The 20,561-nt window shown below is 34.5% G+C and overlaps 1 protein-coding gene across 9 annotated transcripts in view; it reads right to left on the bottom strand.

Moving 5' to 3' along the window:
* LOC122628003 (GTPase-activating protein CdGAPr) overlaps nucleotides 1-20,561 on the bottom strand; it is a 38,013-nt gene that overhangs the window by 7,935 nt on the left and 9,517 nt on the right. For 4 of the 9 annotated variants that reach the window (XM_043809772.1, XM_043809768.1, XM_043809769.1 and 1 more), the window contains exon 2: nucleotides 14,893-15,150. In XM_043809772.1, coding sequence (XP_043665707.1) covers nucleotides 14,893-15,015 — 123 coding nt within the window. In that variant the 5' untranslated portion in view covers nucleotides 15,016-15,150. Of the gene's footprint in view, nucleotides 1-3,251; nucleotides 3,617-3,641; nucleotides 3,981-14,892; nucleotides 15,151-17,050; nucleotides 17,711-18,766 lie in introns of those variants that run through there. The other 5 variants (XM_043809770.1, XM_043809776.1, XM_043809774.1 and 2 more) reach the window with 5 other exon arrangements.

Below are 20,561 nucleotides of genomic sequence, written 5' to 3'. Positions count from 1 at the left end.
TGTGTGTGTGTGTGTGTATAGTAAAGAACAATGCTTCGAGTTGACAAAGGCCAGAAATTCACAAAGCCCGTGTATCGACGAGAACAGAATCGAAAGTTGGAAACCTTCCACTTTTATAAGTCACGATATATATCTTCCTCTTTTCCTCTCCCACCCCTTCTCTTACTCTTTCTCAACGTATCCTCTTTTTTTCCTAACCTCTCTGCATACATTTGTTTCGTTTGATGAATTAAAAGATAGCAAAAAAAAAAAAAGGAAAAAGAAAATGGCCGATAGCTGTAAGTTTGAACGTTTAAAAGAAAAGAACGAACAAACAAACAAACATACAAACATAGAAACGTTTCTTATCGAAAACGATTCTAACTGTTTAGAAATTTGGATTCCGCTCTGACTTCTCTCTGTAATATATTCTCTCTGTCTTCTCCCTTTTATTTTCAATTCGTAGTCCATTTCTCTAAAAGCTCGTATTTGAGAATCGCAAGTTTGAAAGATCGAACGTATAGATACCTCGCAAAATTCTTTCTTCATCGTATCACAATGAAAACATAGAAGGAAATCGTACAGGAACGTCGATACATACTTCTTTTTCTCTTTTTTTTTTCTTTTTTTTTTTTCGTTCGATATTTGATGCAGCAGCAGAATTCAAACGAAGATAAATCCGAAGAGTAGATTGGATTTTCATCGAATGTCATATCCGAGTTTCGATTCGTCGTAGTTATATATCACATATGCGAGGCCTCTGGAGGAAACTGACATCGAGTGAAAGGATTCAAATTTAAATCGAATTATTCTATTTTATTGAATATTACGTATAAATTCGAAACGAATATCACGAAGATCGGCCTTCTTTTCTCTCCATTATTCTGCATGAACAAATAAAAATAAGTATGTTGTGTTTATGTATATATGTCAAAAATCAATTGAAAGTGATTCGATCAATTATTTGAATAAGATCGTAAAAGCACAGTATTAAGAGTATCTAAGCATATATCAATATACATATACGAATATCGTAAATTTATGCAAAGGAAGAAATATTTTTATTGGATGGATTTCAAGAAATCAAGATTTCTAACAATTCGCAATGCAGAGATTGCGTTTTATCGGAAACAAAGAAAATTATTCGTTCCATCTTCTTGTTTTATATAGGTCATTGTATAGGGTAGGCTAGTTAAAAGTCCTTAGATATTTTTTTTGTTAAATCAATCACTCCTTTTCTTCGAAACATTTGAGATTTGTAGTTAGGCTTGTAGTTTTACTAAGTTAGGAATCTGAAAAGATATCTGAAAAAAGAAAGAATTAGGCTAAAAAATCTTGAAAAAGGCTAATTGATTTTTATTAACACTTAAGAACTTTTGGTTCACCCTGTATCGTTTGACGATGAAGATATTTCGTTTTGGTTTTTTTGTTTCCTTTTTTTTCTAGACAGAATGGATTGTGTAACGCGATGTAATATATTTTTAATAAGTCACTCTTTTAATTCGAGATTGAAAGAAGAGAGAAAAAGAGGAAAAAAATAAAAAGTAAAACATTCAAATGATAAAAGGGTGAATTGTTCTACTCGTACGAATTCAGCGCACGTTTTAAAAATGAAATCTCTGCCGATCTGCTCAGGGATTTATTCGAGTCGCTCCAAAATTAGAAAACCGTTCGTAAACGCAATAAACGCCACGTCCAGACCATATCCAATCGTCCAGAATTATGTCTTATCGTACATGATGTGCGCTCAAACGACATAAAATTCGAAGCGTTTACTTTACTCTACTAAAAACGTTTTATCGTTTTATCGACGTCAACGAAGTCATGATATTTTTAGATGGATCGATTCTACAGGGCATTAAGTTTAGAAATTAAGAATGCAACGAGAAAATATATATATATATATTGCCCTAAATTTTATTCGAAAATTATTCAAAGATAATAGCGTAAAAAAGTTTAATTATAACTCTTAAGTTTTCTCGAAGATTCATTTTTTCCTTTCTTTTTTATTCTTGTTTTTTTTTCTTTTTCTTTTTTTTTTTTTTTTCTTAAGAAAATATAATCATAAGTAATAAAATATTCGTTGAATACGGAATTCATAATAATATTTGTTGACTTTTAAAATATAATTTCTATATTATTAATATTTTTGTATAAATATTAAAAAATCATAATTGAATGTTTGTCAAATATCTTAAATTCATAATAATACGCGTTAATGTTTAAGAAATATAACATTCATATTATTAATAATATATTGTATCAATAACGTAGTTTAAAAAATCATAACCATCAAAATGTTTGTTGAATCGTTTAATTCATCAATTAACAAACTAATGTGTATAGTGTTTAAAAAGTATAACTTTTAATATTATTAATAACATTGGATAAGTAATGTAATAAAAAAAAATCATGTTTAACAGAACGTTTGTTAAATATCTGAAATAACAAACATAATAATGTCTTTGGTGTTGCGAAAAAATATAATTTTTCCATCGTTAATAATGTCGAACAATATAATTTTAAAGTTAACCGAACATGTGAAATTCATAATAACGTTCATAAAAATTTATAAACGTTGGTATTTCGCTTTTGACGTAGTTCCGGAAAATAAAAAGACAGAAGGAATAGGCAATGATCGTGAAACAGATTTATAAAGAGACAGAGAGAGAGAGAGAGAGAGAGAGAGAGAGAGAGATACAGAAAGCAAAAGAAATAAAGAAAAATAGAGAAGGAGAGATATGCGTAATGTTTAACCGGCTTTGCCAAAAAGTACGTTGACCCAGTAACGAAGATCGGTTGCAGCTGTTCGTTAAATGCTTCGTGCTTTGCGAGAGTTCCTCGAAAGCCGAGGGAATCTGATAAAAGTGCCTTCTTCCCACTCTCTCACCCATACGTACATATTTTCAAACGCGCGAAACGCAATCATCCGCTACTCGCGTTTACTACTCGCAATCCGGAAGACTTGAAACTTCGTCGAATGCTTTCACGATGTTCACGAGACTCTAACTCGAAATACGAACGGGGAACATTCGTTCTGCTTAAATTTAGAAGAACTACATGAATGAAAGAGAAGGAAGGAAAGAAAGAAAGAAAGAAAGAAAGAAAGAAAGAAAGAAAGAGAAAAATCCCCCTAAAGAAAAAAAGAAAAAGAACAAAAAAGAAAATCTCTTGAATGAATCTAACGATATCAAAATGTAAAGGAAAAAATAACACCGCGAACTAATCGAAATCCATTCTATAACAACTATCAGACATCGGAAACGGCTTACCCATGAGAAACATCGAACATGATCCTCCCCTCCGAAGAGAAAAGCACCGATAACACCGTAACACCAATAGCTCATAAACTCCAATATCTCTCACCGGACTGGGAAGAAAACACGCAGCGACCCACTGTACTCGAAGGAAAGAGAGAGAGGGTGGAGGGGAAAGAATGAAAGAAAGAAGGAAAAAGAAAAGGAAATAATGAAATCCTTAATGAGACGTCATCGTCGGCCTAATGGCAATTATACCGAGCACACTTCAATTCTTTTTTTTTTTTTTTGGTTCGATTTATAGGAAGGATAATAACGAGGATTAGAAGAAGATGAAGAACAATAAGAAGACGAATAAGTAGAATCAAAAAATATAGGAGAGGATCAAAGGATATAATGGAGTACCTCGAAACGACCGGAACAACTGCCACAACCGGTAAGGACACGGCGCATAGTTCTGCTAACTCGAACGGTAGCTCTTAGGGTAGCTCCTCCAAGGGCTGCTCCTCTCAACGAGGAGCTCCCGTGGTGTCTCTCGCGAATAATGTCAGCCCGTGTCCTTCAACGAGAAACGACGAGCCGTGGCTGACGCTGATGCTGTCGGTGTTGCGCATCGACGAGACATCTCTCGAATCCATCGGATCGTAGAGGAATATCGGGGAAACAGCCGAGAGTTGGGCGGCACAGCCGGGGAAAACTAGGTCACGGAGGGCACCAGTGAGACCATCACCACCACCACCACCACCACCACCACCACCACCACCACCACCAGCACCACCACCACCACCACTACCACCGCCATTACCACCGCCACCAGTTCGATGCTACCAACAAGCGGACTCTACCGGTGGTGATTCGGCACTTTCAACTTAAAACACAGCCGCCATCCACGGGATCTACTCGTAATTTTGAATCTACCCTCCTCCGTTAAATGACCTTTTCCCTTTATCGTATCTTATATTTCGATTTTCTATATATAATGGTCTATTTTCTTTGATTTCCTCGTTAAACTTCGTTTACTTCGACAACAACTCTATAAGATATTTATCAAAAGTTTAATACCAGATTTAGATTCATTTTAAACTCGTCGAGTATGTATATATGTATGTATATGCGCAAGTATCGAAGTATACAAAAATAAAAGATACAGATTTCTTTCTTTCGAGAAATTTCACTTGATTTCTTATCCTCTGTACAAAAATAGCAAAATAGTAAGAAAAATTAAGAAAGAAATAAAAAAGAAATTTTTGGACGCCACCCTGGCCGAGGTAATTGCTTCCATTTCTGGAGACAATGGTAAAACGTTATATAATGAAAATGGAGAGCATCTATAACGATGGAAGTAGGCCAGAGCCAAAGGGACACAAGGAGATCTGGAAAGCGCTTCTTGGTTTACGATATTATGTTGAACGATGCGCCAATTGCGAAGGAAAATGGTTTTATTGACTGCACTCGGTGAATGTTCCAAATTGTCAAACGTTCGATAGGAAAGTTCTTCTTTCGTCGTTAGAGCAAAGGGTAGGAAAATAACTGAAAGTAGGTCGACGTGAGAGGACGGGATGTACGTCAAAAATGTATGGTAAAGAAAATAGAGAAAAGAAACGGAAAAAAAAACAAGAGAAAAGTAAAAAGAAAAAATTAGAAGCAAAAAAGAAAAAGAAAAAAATATCGACTTCTCGTGTCTTATATCGAAAGATATAAGACACGAGAAAAGAAATAAAGTAACGCTTTCATCAACGATAATAATTCATGCGATTCGATGCTTCACTCGCACTCTCATTGCTCTCTAGAAAACTAGTTTGCCACGAACCAGAATCCCTAAACCGGACTAGTCTAAGCGAATGCTCTTACGCTTCACCAAACGCAACCCAAACGCATGTTCGCAATAATAGGGAAAGAAACATTTAGAAAGTTTGTATCACCAACTGGAATATTTTTTCTTTAGTTTATGTTAAGTTACAAAAAATAAATAAATAATATCGAAATTTTCAGCATTTTGTATTCAAATGAACGACATTAATATGCTTTACTGAAAATTTTTAACGGGAAATTAAAAATCGATAAAGTAATCGGGATTGTCAATATTTCATATTGAAATAAATGGCATTAATATTCTTTTTTTTTTTTTTTTATTGAAAGTTTTAATCACAATGATCAGAATCAGAGAAAGAATGATCGTAATTTTCAGTGGTTCATATTTTATTTGAAAATTTTAATCAGTTTAAGTTAAAAGCCGAATTTTTCCATATTTTATATCTACATAAATAATATTCGTGTACTTTATTAAAAATTTTAATCGAAAATTTTTATGGATAAAATAATGAGAATTATCGATATTTTTTATTTAAACAAATAGCATTAATACATGTTACTAAACATTGCAATCGAAAATAAAAAAAAAAATCGGAAAAATAACAATTGAAATTTCCAATGCATACTTCATACATAAATAACCAACATAAGATATTCTTTTTCTAAAAATCCCAACATTACTTATTGGCTAATTCAATTAGATATTTATAAAAAAAAAAAAGAAAGGAAAAGGAAGAAAAGAATAAAGAAAAAAGAAATAAGACGTAGTAAAAAAGAAACGTAAACGTTGATTGAAAAGGAAGAAGAAGAAAAACAAAAATAAAAGAAAAATAATAATAATAATAATAATAATAATAATAATAATCACACATATTCGAAACAAAAATACACACATATTCGAAAACAAAAAGAATGAATTAGAAAAACCGAACGAAATTAATGTTTTACGAGGATATTATCGATTCGAAAGTGGCGCGTCGAATGATGAGAGAAAAAGAGAAGACATCATTCGTCGTCTCATAGTCGTATACTTTCCTCCTCCCATCCCTAACCACCACCACCATTGCTCGATCCATCTAGTTTGTTCCCAGCGCATAGATGGGTGCCTTTCAAACACACATTTCCAAGTGCGCATCTTCGCGAATTGGATCGCAGCACTTAAGGGTATGACTCACGAGAATCTTAGACGAGACTTGGAGGAAAAAAGAAAGAAGAAGAAGAAGAAGAAGAAGAAGAAGAAGAAGAAGAAGAAGAAGAAGAAGGAGGAGGAGGAGGAGGAGGAGGAGGAGGAGGAGGAGGAGGAGGAGGAGGAGGAGGAGGAGGAGGAATAGAGAAAAGGATAGATAACGTACTTGCAAACAGAGAGAGAGAGAGAGAGAGAGAGAGAGAGAGAGAGAGAGAGAGAGAAAAGAGAGGAAAAGAAGATAGAAGACAAAAGTAAGTACTTATATTAAGTCTTCGACGTTTCTACACGGAGAAAATACGAAGTCACGCGCGAAAGCGAAGCGAGAAGCAATAAACTATTTGTCGTGCAGTCTTGCGAGAATGGATAAGGATAGAAAAAACAAAAAGGAAAGATTTAAAGAAAAAAAAAAAAAAGAAAAAGAAGAAGAAGAAAAGAGAAGGGAAGAAGGAGAAGGAAGAAGATTGGTATAACGTATTTAACGACATCGTCTCTTTTATAAAGGGTAACGAGAGGAAAGTAACGAGAGATTTATCTCCCTACGAGACAGTACGTCTCGTGAAAGAAATTTGTTGTTTAACAGTTTGTCGTTACAACGTACGAGCTTTAAGAAAGGGGAAATAAAGATATAAATAAAAATAAACAAATATATATATATATATATATAAAAGAAAAAATTCTTGGAAGATAAATCTAGTAATTTGTCGTACCGATACAAGGGGAGAAGTTGGTACGTGCGTGATTAATCGTTCTGCCGATAATACACTAGTGAACTAACTCATTTTCACGTTTCACATTGGTGTATGCATGTTAATGCACTTTGATATACTACTTTCTCTCTTTCTCTCTTTCTCTTTCTCTTGGGAAAGAAGAATGGAGAGGAGAAGGCGGACGCAAAGAGAGACCGTGTAAGGTCGAACGAACACATGAGAAAAGTCGTATAATCGCCACTTACAATTAGTCTTAACGTCGGTAATTAAGATGTATCGAGTACGAGCGGGAAAAATAAAGGATTGATTTACGACAACGATCAAACGGATATTTGTATAACTTTTTTTTTTTTATCTACGATGAAAGTTCGGATTACGTTCTTAATCCCGTCCGTTTTTTATTTATTTATTTATTTTGTCTTTTCATTCCTTTTTATCTCTCTCTAATTGACTCATACTACTACCACTACTACTACTACTACTGTTACTACTACTACTACTACTACTATTCCATATACGTACTTCTTTTATTGGCTACTTTTAGAAAACGAGTTCACTTTTTCCTTTATTTCTATTGTTACGTGTTACGACATAAATAACTTTAAGCGTGAAAAAAATTCGACGTAATTAATCATTAAGACAACTTGATATTTATCAGTTTTCTTCGAGGGAAAAGAAAGAAAGAGAAATAAAGAAAGATTAATTATTTAATTAGGTAAGACGATACCGGACGATCGTGAAAAATAGGCGGGGAAAATAAAAAAGAAATGATTAATTAACCTTATTTAAAAAATCATTAAATATCATTAATAATTAAATGAAAACGTTAAATAGCACGAAAATTTCGAACTGCATTTCCTTTTATTTCTATTTTTATTATTTTTATTTTTTTTAGAAAATTATAACATTATACTAATAAAATTATTATAACTTTTTAGATTAAAAAGAAGAAAAAGAAAGAAAGAAATAAAAAAACTAGGCGATTTTATCTGACAATTTTTCTAGTCGCTGGAAGAAAATTTCATATCGAAAATTCCATAACTCGAGAAATAAAAATTTCCGAGCGTATTATTTTCATAAGACATTTTCTACTTGTTTAGATCTCTAAAACTTATAGTCAAAGTTTTTATAGATCATTCAGTTGTATCGTGTATACAATCATGCCTACTATGCCATGACCGTTCCATGTCCCGGGCGACAGCTACGGATTCGGATTGGTTACCATAGTTTTATATGTAACAGTTTATACATATGTATATCATCAGCGAGACCTGGACGTCCACCAACTAGTTACATTTGCTAGCCAATCGATATTTCTCTAGTTTCCCGGTCTGACCACGGAGGGACACGAATGGTCACAACATGTGTCTGAACATGTCTCGTTCGTGCATGACGTTATTTATTTTTAAAAAGTTATTCACAATCTTCAGGTACAATAACACCAGGACAGTCTCCGATCTTGACGGATATGGTTAGGACTATTTCCGAATATCAAATATTTGGACATGATTGAACAAGAAACACAGAGGTTATATACAAATATTAACGCATTAACGATTTATTGATATATTAATGTATCCTGTCCATGCACAGTATAAATCAAATAGATTATTATAGTTTTATATGTAACAGTTTATACATCGTCCGTGCTGGTCACGGACATCTTTCAATTATAGATTTGGTAACCATTTTATATTTTCCTTGTTTCTCGATCTCACCAGGGACACAAATACACATCACGAATTTTTATAAACGTGTCTGAATGTATCTTATTTGTGCACGAAGCTATAACGACGTCTGACTTCAAATTGATCGTGACAGATCTATGGATGGTTGTATATAAATGGATCTTGATACTAGAAGCTATGTTCGGATACGAAACGAGCCATGGCATAGTTTTATATTTCTAATATTCATACGATTCAGTTTTTTCACGGTTTTGTGTACGACGCCTAACTTCCTCCTCTCGCAATTGTTTTATGTGTGTTTGAACAATTGAACAAACGTTCGACTGATCAGGATCTCAATTCTCTTTCATCTATCGTTATCTAATCTATAATCGTCTGGATTCTGTCACGACGATATATACCGCAGCTGGCAATCGATTTGGATTTTTGCTTTCTTTTTTTTTTTTTCTTCGAATCGTCACACGCAAGCTTTTTATTCGCAAAACCGAATATCCACAATTGTCAAATCCATGATTGCAGTAACATGTATGAACATATAGAAGATACGTACATATGTATAAAAAAACATGCGCTACAGTAGAAGACTAGTAATTGGTAATTGATTTGGAAAAAAGACTGATTCGGTACATGCTGTTACAAGAAAGTTTCTTACCGAATAAACGCGGAAATAAAACGCAAAAAAGCAAACGTGCGAAGGGAGATTCGGCGTACGATCAAAAGAACCGAATCGTGTGAACGTTACAATCGATTAATGCCGATTCGACAAAATTATTGATACGGTCAAAAAAACCAAAAAAAAAAAAAAAACGTATGAACGATTTCGTAATTTTCGAACTGACCGATTCGATTTCCTTTTTTTTTCCTAATCGGTTATTTTAAGGAAACTGGATCGTCTGAACATTACAGTCGATTAACGCCGATTCGACAATGTTACAAGAAAAAGAAGAACAAGAAAAAGAACAAGAAAAAGAACAAGAAAAAGAAAAAGTCCTCGGCCTTGGGATTTGTTACGCTTACAATTGCGAGTAGGAAAATATTTGATACGTCGAATAATCTTAGAGAGACTCTTGACCAAAACTTGTAACTTGGATCACTTTACGAGAGGAAGATAAGGGCAAAGAGAAAGAAAGAGAAAGAGCGAGAGAGAGACGGAGAAGGTAAGAAGAAACGCTTTATGTCCTCCTGTTCTTTCGTCGTATCTCTCGACTAATGCCCCGTAAGCACTTTTAAATGGCCCTTTGAGGTGCTACTTATAGTTCTCTTTCGCTTTGTAAACGAAAATAATAAATACGATTTCACTGGATATCGATCGTATTTAGACGTGCTGATAAGGATCAAATTTTTGTAAAAATATTACCCGGAAACGTCAATCGTAAACGTAAGAGTCGATTTACATTATATCATCAAATGAATACATTGGTATAATCAACGTCTTTGTCATATTATCATATTATTTCATAGGAAGTCGCCATTTTGAAGCGTTTTTAAACGGAGAAACTTCAAGCGGTAGCAGAATATTACGGTAAATGGAACAAAGTTTCTTGGGATCTTCGCAAAGCGAGCTTCATTACCTTCCGTTCAAAGTCCATGTTTGCACGTTCTGAATATTCGCGGTCTTGGTAAACTTCATCCCAGAAATGCATCCACCGTTCGAGCTCTCAGCAAAGGAATGAGTGAGTGAGTAAGTGAAAGAGAGAGAGAGAGAGAGAGAGAGAAAAGGAGAAATATATACCATGATAAAAAAACAAAACACTTGTATTCTCTTACATGTAATTCAACGATATGAATTCAAACGATCGATCGATCGACCAATAGCAATAAACGTTTCTAATCGAATATTATTATCCATCCAATCAGGATGTCGATGCTATACGGTTACATTATGTTTGTGTGTGTATATTTGTGTGTATATACAGAGCACAGATAATCCTTTTTCCCCCTCATATACCATAAACTTGGAACACAAGGGTATAAAATTCTATTTCCACCATTACGGTCGCGACATTTCTCCTTCGAGTTGAAGAACTGAGAGGATTGGAGAAGAGAAAGAGGAAGAGAGAAAAATAGCGAGCTTTTCCTTGAGAGTAATAGTAGTGTGGTGGTGGTGGTGGTGGTGATGGTAGTGTGGTAATGTTGATGGTGGTGGCAATAGTGTAGTGGTGTGATGGTAGTAGTGGTAGTAGTAGTAGTAGTAGTAGTATAGTAGTCTTCTTAGAGGATGAAGAAGAGGGAAAGAGGAGTGGAAAAGCTGGAACGCAGGAATATACGCGACGCCAGTGGCACCAGCCTATCGATTTGCTCTCACGTTGCTGAGATGGACGAACTGAGAGCGAGAAAGAGAGAAAGAGAAGGGACTAGAACGAAATAGAGTCCAACTTCCGCGTTCTCCTTTGAAACGACTTCGCGAGGTAATACGAAAGGAGAAGGAAGAATAAAGGATTTCGAAGGACACAAAAATCGCTTGTTGCGTTCCGTTCATTCGTCTTTCATCCATTATTATTATTATCATCATTATTATCATTACTATTATTATTACTACGATTATTATTATTGTTGTTGTTGTTGTTGTTGTTGTTGTTGTTAATTAATTATTTCGTTTTTCCTTTTTTTTTCTTCGATATACATATATGTATATTATATATGTATGTTTAATGAGTGGGCAAATAAGTATATAAATCAAAATTCTTCGTTTTATAGAAAAACACTGTCTTAATATTGGGTACAGAGTGCGATGTAATATAAGACATTAAATTTCGAACGCGAAATTTGATAACACATGTACGCACACATGTATGTCTCGTTCTATATTGAATTTAGAAAATGTATATAATAATCGATTTCGAAACCATTTTTCTTTTTCCTTTCTTTCTTTCTTTTTTTGAAAATTATGATTCTTTATATTATTTCGAGCAAAAATTTTGCAGTTTTACTTATATTTATTTATTTTACCAAGGAAGCAGTTAAACTTTGTTATTTTATTACCGTATGCAATAATGTAATTCAGAAGCAATTTAAACAGTATATGTGTACTTGTATTGTATACTTGGATTAAATTGTATAAGTATAAACTAATTGGTATAATTCAATTTATAACTTTCTTCCTACCATTATTCTATATTTTTGACGTACCCTTGTTAGAATCATCGATAAAAGAGTGAGAAATAAGTGTAATTTACTTATGATATTAAACAAAGGACAGCAATATAACATACATAATCATATTAACCTATTTATCCCATTTCGATCAAAATTTTATTTCCACTCGTTCGTCTCAAGATAATAATCTAATGATAAATCTCTTAATTATTAATCATTACAGGTTATTAATTTTATACGATGTTTTTGAATCTACTTGAACGTTTACAAGTAGAGAAGAAAACAGAAGAAAGAAAGAAAAAAAAAATAATCTTACTATTTTTATTTTTTTCCTCTCTAGCAAGAACAGCCACGATCCTATCTAGATAGGTCGATAAACGCGCTTGTACATACACGTCGAGGTACAACGAACTACGAGCTTACGTGGATATAGAAAAATATGGCTATTCGTGGCTCTCCTTAAATAGATTCTCATCCATCTTCGGATAGCTATCGACGGTACGAGATACAAGTTAGAGAGAGCCTATTGAATGCGTAGGAGGTCGTCGGATGATAGTTCATGGTCCGGAAATTATTTGCATAAAAAAAAAGAAAAAAAAAAAGAAGAAGAAGAAGAAAGAAAAAGAAAAGAATTGAACAAGTTTGAAACGTTATAGCAATCGCAATTACTTCATTTTATTCAATTCAACAAGCCTTATTTACTTTGAAAGATAATTAAAGAGAACGCGGTTATCTTTTCGCTTGGATTAATTCCAATTACATCGTCTACCACATTAATTATTACTCTCTGTCGTAACTCCCGATACCGACGATTGTCGATAAACGACGATAAAAATGAAAAAAGAGAGAAACAGTGAACGGGTAGAGAAGAGATAGAGAGAGAGAGAGAGAGAGAGAGAGAGAGAGAGAGAGAGAGAGAGAAGAAAAAGAAAAAGAAAAAAAAAAGAAAGAACGAAACGGAAGCACGTAAGAGACGCGGTAGTAGGGTCGCGATAAACAAGCTGAAAGAGAAGACGATCAAATTCGTCTGTAGGCGAACTGAAACGAGAGGAGGCTCCACCAGTTTTAATCGAACTAACTCGTCGTCTTTAACTCGAAAATAAGATGGAAGGAAACCAGTCGCGACCAGTGTTTACTTTGCCCAACGTTGAGAATTGATGATCCGATCTGATCTTGTACGATCATGATACATGACTTACGTGATACGAAGTTTGAGATAAGACTCGATATATACATGAGGATGATAGTCGGATACGGGTTTGTAGAGAAAGAGAAAATGAAAGAGAAACGAATGGAAATGAAAAAAAGATGAATGAATGACAAAAAGAGAGATAGAGAAAGAGAGAGATAGTGAGAAATAGAGAGCATATCTCGAAACTGAACGACGATCAAGGTTGACGCAAAGACAGAGAACTGCTGCCTATCGAAACTGTTACAGATCGATCTAGCCGTGACTCTAGAAGACATGCGCGCTCGAGAAAGCTCTCTGCGGTTGTCTATTGGTCCTCTGTCTCTCTCTCTCTCTCTCTCTCTCTCTCTCTCTCTCTCTCTCTCTCTCTCTGTCTCTCTCTCTCTCTCTGTCTCCTCCCTCTCCTCGCAAACACACACACACAGAGAGAGAAAGAGAGAAAGAGAGCGTTTATTCAGTCACTCTCTCTATAAACCACCACATAGAATCTAAAGTTAAGCGAGATAGATATAGATGATGCTTCTCGATCGATACAAACCGGTCGATTTGAGAGAACGAATATCGTTTTAGACCTACGTAATTTTCTTGATGACCCCCAACGAAGATCTAGAATCGTTTCTTCTATCGAAAAAAAGAGAGAAAAAAGGAAGAGAGTGAGAGAGGAGGAGAGAGAGAGAGAGAGAGAGAGAGAGAGAGAGAGAGAGAGAGAGACAACGATTGGCATTGATTTAACGATGGATAAATAGACTGAACTCTTCATATTCATCGAACGATATTCTTAATTGGGAACACACTCGTTCGATAATCTAAATTACGTCAGTAATTAAGTGATATCGAACAAAAATATAATGAATTGTTGTTTTTTCTTTTTTATATATAGGCATGCATATTAATAATTTATATATATATATATATATATATATATATACTGAATATTTTGATAAATATGTATAAGAAAATATTAATAAATAATATAACTGATCAGTATAAATAACGAAATGTCAGGGTTGCATCTAAGTTTTGTTATAAATACTGATCTATTTATAAAATACCGACAAATTGTTATACTTACACATATTTTAATAAAAATATTAACAGCTTTTTAATCGGTATAGTACTGATCTATATATATATATATATATATATATATATATATATATATATACTATATATCTTTCTTGACATATATCATTAATATTTATCTAATTCGAATATTTATTATATGATTTCTATATAATGATAAAAAAATATATATATATATATATATAGGAATTTTTTTTATAGATGTATATAAATTATACACTTGTATTTATTTGGTCAATATTTTTAATAATTAATGAAAAATAGTTTGTAAAATAAATGATCAGTATATACGAATATTTTGTATAAGAAAATATTAATAAGTTTAATATCAATAAGAAAATATCAATAATTTTTTAATCGGTATATTATCTACTGGTATTTTATATGTCCTAGCCATTTATTTAAAATACTGATTAAAATACTTCTATCATAGATAATATAAAGTGATCAATATAAATAATTAAATATCAAGGTTGCTTCTATAGTGCGTTTATTGGGTTTATTAGAAATACTGACCATGTATGTATTAATAAAATAAATATTATAAATCGATGTAATACTGATCGTTTATATTTTGTTATAAGTATTAACTATTGATTTAAAACGATGATTAAAAATGTTGAAAAATACTGATTCAATAAATAAGAGCCTAAAGGATATATAATAAATATTTGAATCAAACAACAAATAACATTACGAAATAGATAAATGAATTGAAATGGTTTAATAATAATGTAGATGATAAAAAAGAGATCAATTGAAAGATATCGAAAATATAATTTCAAATTTAAACGATTTATCGGATTACTTTAAAACTAATTATCCCGTTCCAACGATTATAAGAAACGAAATGGCCTCGAGGGCAAGGATGAAGGAGGTTAGATATTGTACTCACTGAAAACGAAGAGGAAGGAGAAGAGACAGCGCTTATCGAATTTGCGAGGCTCACCTTCGCGGTTTGTGGCTCGATGTCGGTGAGCCGATGAGCGCGAGGTCTCTCTTGCGCCGGTCCTGGCATCCTTTGCAGCCTCTCCGTTGACGAGGACGAGGAGGACGAGGATCCAGGCCTTTGGCCCGGTTTACCACGTGCCAGGATGATGGCAGTATATCTTTACTTTCCTCTCGAACGAATCATTTTTCCACGTTTATTTCTCTGCAAAGCCAACATTCTTCATATTAAAAAGTGGCGATAAGAAAGGAAATATAAATTCTTTCTTTCCCTTATCCCCGCTTTATCCACGAGAAAAAAAAATATAAACTTCTTTTCTTTCCTCCGAAAAAAAGATATGAATCCCTCTCCCAAATAAGAAAGTAAGAACATCACGTCGTGCTCAGCCTAAGATTTTTTTTTCTTTCTTTTACAAACACACACCCGCACATACGAAACGCACGAAGAGCATTTTCTAATCAGCGTCCAGCGAAACCACACGCTTGTTAGTTCGCATATATCTCATGATAAAACAATGACAAAATAGAAACATATGTATTTCGAATCTACCATGACCTGAACGTAAAGTTGATCGTTAAAGTAACAAAGCACTCAATGCTAGTCTTCTAACTCTATTGTTTACGCAATAATTTATAAATCTTTTTTTAAACGGAGTTTTTAATATATCATAACCCACTGATTGATCCCTTGGGGAATAGGGTTTTCAATTTATAGGGGTCAATCTTTCAAACGAGCATCAGAAAGCGGATATGAGTAACGATCGTGTTGAAAGAAATGGCCGCTTTTTTCAATCATTGATTACATTATTTTTGGACAAACAAAAAGAAAATATCGATTATTTAAAAACGAAATGTAATTAAAAAAATAAAAAAAAACGATATAAACGCATCAGTGATAAAAAAAGAAATTAATAATAATAATAAGAAGAAGAATAAGAATAATAATTCACCGCAGATGACGTCAATTGCCAACATTTGTTACGTTGCTACGTGGTGGTATTTGGTATACATCGACCATATACATAGCAAATGAATTAAAAAAATACAATTCACGCCTACCCAAGATATTTGTTTTTGGAGCCACAAAGAACGTGTTAAATGTATACACATAATTTCTCTAAATCTAAATTCTGCTTGGCATTAGCATTACCGGATATAGCACACGAAAATATATATATATATATATATATATATATATATATATATAGTTCGATACTTTTCGCGCTTTTAGACGAAAAGCAATTAAATTCAGCCACCGTACAACACTTTACACCCACGACATTCGTCTGAAAGACTTTTTTAAAGGGTGAGGAGGAAGAGATTTTCAATACTTAAAGAAATAATCATGTATATACATATAAAACAGACATATATAACGTGTAATAGAGATAAAAATTAGCAACAATAGAAAGATATAATGAGATAAAATGAGATATAAAAGATATAAAAGATACAAAAGATAAAATGAGAGAATCGAAGAATAATAGAGACGTTTGAAAGAAATCTCTAGATATAGAAAAAGAGAAAACGAGAAAGAGAGAGAGGAAAAGAGGAAGAAGGGAGACGATGGGTGGGTGGGTGGTTGTTAAGGTGTTAAAAGTTTCGATACAACACACGCTACGTTAAACGTTAAAGCGTGATATTTACTGCACTGCGTCGAATCGAAAGCGGTCGGATGGATATACTGTTTTAAAAGCCCACGACCTTGCACAGCCTACGGGACACTCACACACAAGTATAATATAATATACATAACGTAGCTGAGCGAGAGAACACGAGGGCCTTTTCGTGACCTTTGTCGAAACGGGGAATGATCAAGGGGGGCCGACGAAAGTCGGCCAAGCAAAACGCAACCTCACCGTAGCGGAAACTTCTCAACGCCATCGAAGAAATATAACTTTGTGATTGTGTTCGCGGATCGTCGAGCGAGACCGTTCATTTTCTCGGGAATCGAAATCGTTGAGAACGAACTCGTCGTAATTTAAACATTGAGTCAATCGTTTATCTTATTTTTTTTTTCTATATTTCTTTTTTTTATTATTATTATTTCTTCTATTTCTTTGTGTATTTTTCTTTTTCTTTTTTTATATTTTTATTATTTTTACTTTCTTATTTTCTTTTTCTTTCTTTCCATGATTATGGTTATACGAATAATTGAATTATCTTAAATGCAAATAAAATACGTGAGTTGGACACTTTCATAATCACTGGGACAAATAACGTGGTATCCGGTCGAACGGACGAGCCACCCTTCTTCGTCAACCGGTTGGTTCATCATCGGGGCTTGCTCCTCTCTTTCACAAAGAAAGAATCTGTCTTTCACGAAGAGGAGAATATCCGGCTGCACGAGCTTAACCGACGAAGGAGAGAAAGATGAGTCTCTCTCTCTCTCTCTCTCTCTCTCCCTCTCTCTCTTTCTTTCTCTCTATCTATCTATCTTTCTCTGTCTCTTTCTTCTTTTTGCTTGCATTTCATTTCTTCGCGAGTTCGGAAGATCTCGCGCAGAGTCTCCTTCGCGGCCGTGGAGTACGACGGAAATAAAAATGTAAGAAAGCCGCAAGTAAAAAGTCCAAGCCACATCCGTTCGCTCGAGACGCGAGACTGCTACGCATCGTAGAATGACTTAGAAGCCCAAGATCGGGCTAATTAAAAGAGATAAGAGAGCAACGTAACGAATTCTTTTTCTCCCCCGAAGAAACCGAGTCACTTCGATTATATACGATCGATCTTCGAGAAATATATTTCTCTTGACAAAGTTCGAATGATTAACTTGGAAAAAAAAAAAACTTGAAAAAGAAATAAGAAAAGAAAAGAAAAGAAGTAAATAAATAAATAAATAGTAAATAAAAACAACTTTTTTGCTTCAGTTGGTTCAACTTTCTTACAGATATATATATATATATACACATAGTGCGTGCATGTGTGTGTGTGTGTGGTTTCTTCAACAGTAAACTCGATCGATAAAGTCGAATCCATAGAAGTTGATTCGACTCGAGCCTGTTTGGGCTTCGTCATCCTGCCGCCTAAAAGCAGATACGAAGAGAGTGATGTCCGTACACTGTATACCACCAAAGTGGGTTTATATATATGTGACATTAAAGAAAAGAGATATGTATATATACGTACACCAACACATCCACATACTATATATATATACACACATCATACACATATAGGTATAGAGAGTAGGAGAGATAATGACACGAACGACTGAAATTTCAGCATGGCGAGTTCGTCGAGCGGAGACAAATAGGAAGCAGACTCGGTCTGCGAATTCGACGCTCTCCAAACGCGAATCTTCGCACGCTAATATCACCCAACTGACGACTCTGTACATTAGTACGTGACCGAGATATATACGAATCGTGAATTTACAGTAGTATAAACCTCTCGGAGAATTGCGTGAAAGCTATACGCGGATAGAGATATATCCACATTCACATACATACATACATACATATATACATACGTACATACGTAACGACTCGCACGTGCGAAACCGAAGCCGACAATAGGACGTGGCACGCGCTCGGTATTTCTCGTGTGATACCGTGCGAACATTGAAGAAACAAATTAGAGAAAGAGGGAACGAAAGAAAGCCAAGAATTAATTAATAAAAATGAAGTATTCAGATAATCCGACGAACGTGACGAACAAGACATATTGTGAATGATATGTCAATTATATTTATTATCGAAAGTTTATTTATATATTTCGTCCTTTTAAGAAACGTCGTTTAGAGATATATCTGTTTCCTTTTTTTTCTTTGTTTTTTTATATTAGATATTTCAATATATATAGTCTGAATATAAATTTATTACCAGAGATGTCCGCCGACACGCAAAGATCGTTTTTCTTGGTGTAGCAGCTTACGCAATGGGTGCGACACGAGGAGGATGATACGCGAGGGTCATGACGCGTCTGCTTGAAGAGACCCTCGACGAGTTATGCGGAGACTTAAGCTACTCTATATGATCGTTGTGTGTTCGCATACATACATACATACATATGTATGTATACATGCCTTTGCAGAAAGAAGAAACATATGTAAAATTGAGAAAGTACTGAGAGAAGCGTAATCTATCGTTCTTTTTTTTTATTCATTTGACTCGATCGATAAATGAAATCTACTTTCAAAATCTGGTTACACACGTTCTTTATACGTTTATCGACGAAGAGAAATTTTGATATAAATTGTACATATCGGTAAAACAGAACGAATATTGATGAGACTGCCTTTGCTACTGTTACTCTGTTGCCTATTCGACGATATTTTACGATGCGTGTGTTCCGTTCGAAGCTTTTATCAAACTCACCCCTCTTGCAAAAGGGACAAAAGAAAAAAGAAAAGAAAAAAAAAAGTAAAAAAAGAGAGGAAGAGAGAAAGAGCGAGAAATATAGAGGGGTAGAATTGCGCGCGTGGAAACGAAACATACGGAAACCGGTATCGTTGTCCACCCCTTCCCTCCCCCTTCTGCAACGATAGACGCAAACGTCTGCGACAGTTTTAACCCTCCTGCTGTCGTTCTCTCGGTTTAGTCGAGAAGTAGACGAAGCTAATCGTGTTGTCAGTCGGTCAGGTTCGAGCATCGTTCAAGCGACATTATTGTTTACAAAATAAGGGATGATTCCATTGAGCACTCTGTCCTCGTTGTTGTTACAAGGAGTCGAAGGAAACGTACGTGTAAAGGATATACATTTGTAGAAAGGATCGATATATACGCACGCAAATAAGAATGAATCGTCTCATCGAATTGAATTTTATCTTGATGCTATAAATATAGAGAATACTCCTTTGCATTTCCAAGCTTGTATGCATAGACTCAACGATCTTGTACGCACCTGCCTCCCCTTTCGCCCCTCTACTCTCTTCAAGGACGTAACAAAACAGAATTGAAAGTATATACCTTCCAAATATGGATTCTTCCTACGAACGTGTTGCTGTACGTTCTCAATAGAATAGGTCGAGACATAGAAAAGTAGAGATGAAGCGGGAGAGGGAGGGGGAAGACGAGAAGACAAGACGATTGCAATTTCTAATTCCAATAGAAAAATATCTTGATAATTATCTTTTCAGAAATCTTTACAGATATCCGTAAGTTAATATCAAAGAAATCGTGAGGATTAAATATACATAGAGATTTAACTCGAAACGAAGATACATTTTTAATGGCGGTATAATAAAAGAAACGATCAGTTTTTATGAAAATAGTTCGATGAAAGTGTTGAATTCTCCTTGCACGATATCGTACATCGTACTCGACTCGTAATAACGTGCCTCCCTTACTCTTTATCTCACTATCTATCTCTCTTGCTTTCTTTCTTTCTTTCTTTCTTTCTTTCTTCCTTTCTTTCTCCCTCTCGTCACGCGAGAGAGCATCGAATTTGCGCTCGCACGTCCGGGTGGTGCCGTCGACGCAAAACACGATGCGTCTTCGAAGCAGACATCGTTGTCGTTGTTGTGTCGTTGTTGTGTCGTTGTGTCGTTGTCGTTGTCGTGTCGTTGTCGTTGTCGTTGTCGTTGTCGTCGTTGTTATAGTGTTGTCGTTATCATCGTCGTCATCTAATATATAATCCCTCGACCCCAACTCCTCCCATGTTATTTCCACAATAATT

The sequence above is a fragment of the Vespula pensylvanica genome, chromosome 3 (genome assembly GCF_014466175.1).
Source record: "Vespula pensylvanica isolate Volc-1 chromosome 3, ASM1446617v1, whole genome shotgun sequence".
NCBI classification, from domain to species: domain Eukaryota; kingdom Metazoa; phylum Arthropoda; class Insecta; order Hymenoptera; family Vespidae; genus Vespula; species Vespula pensylvanica.
This window is presented reverse-complemented; position numbering and strand designations above follow the sequence as displayed.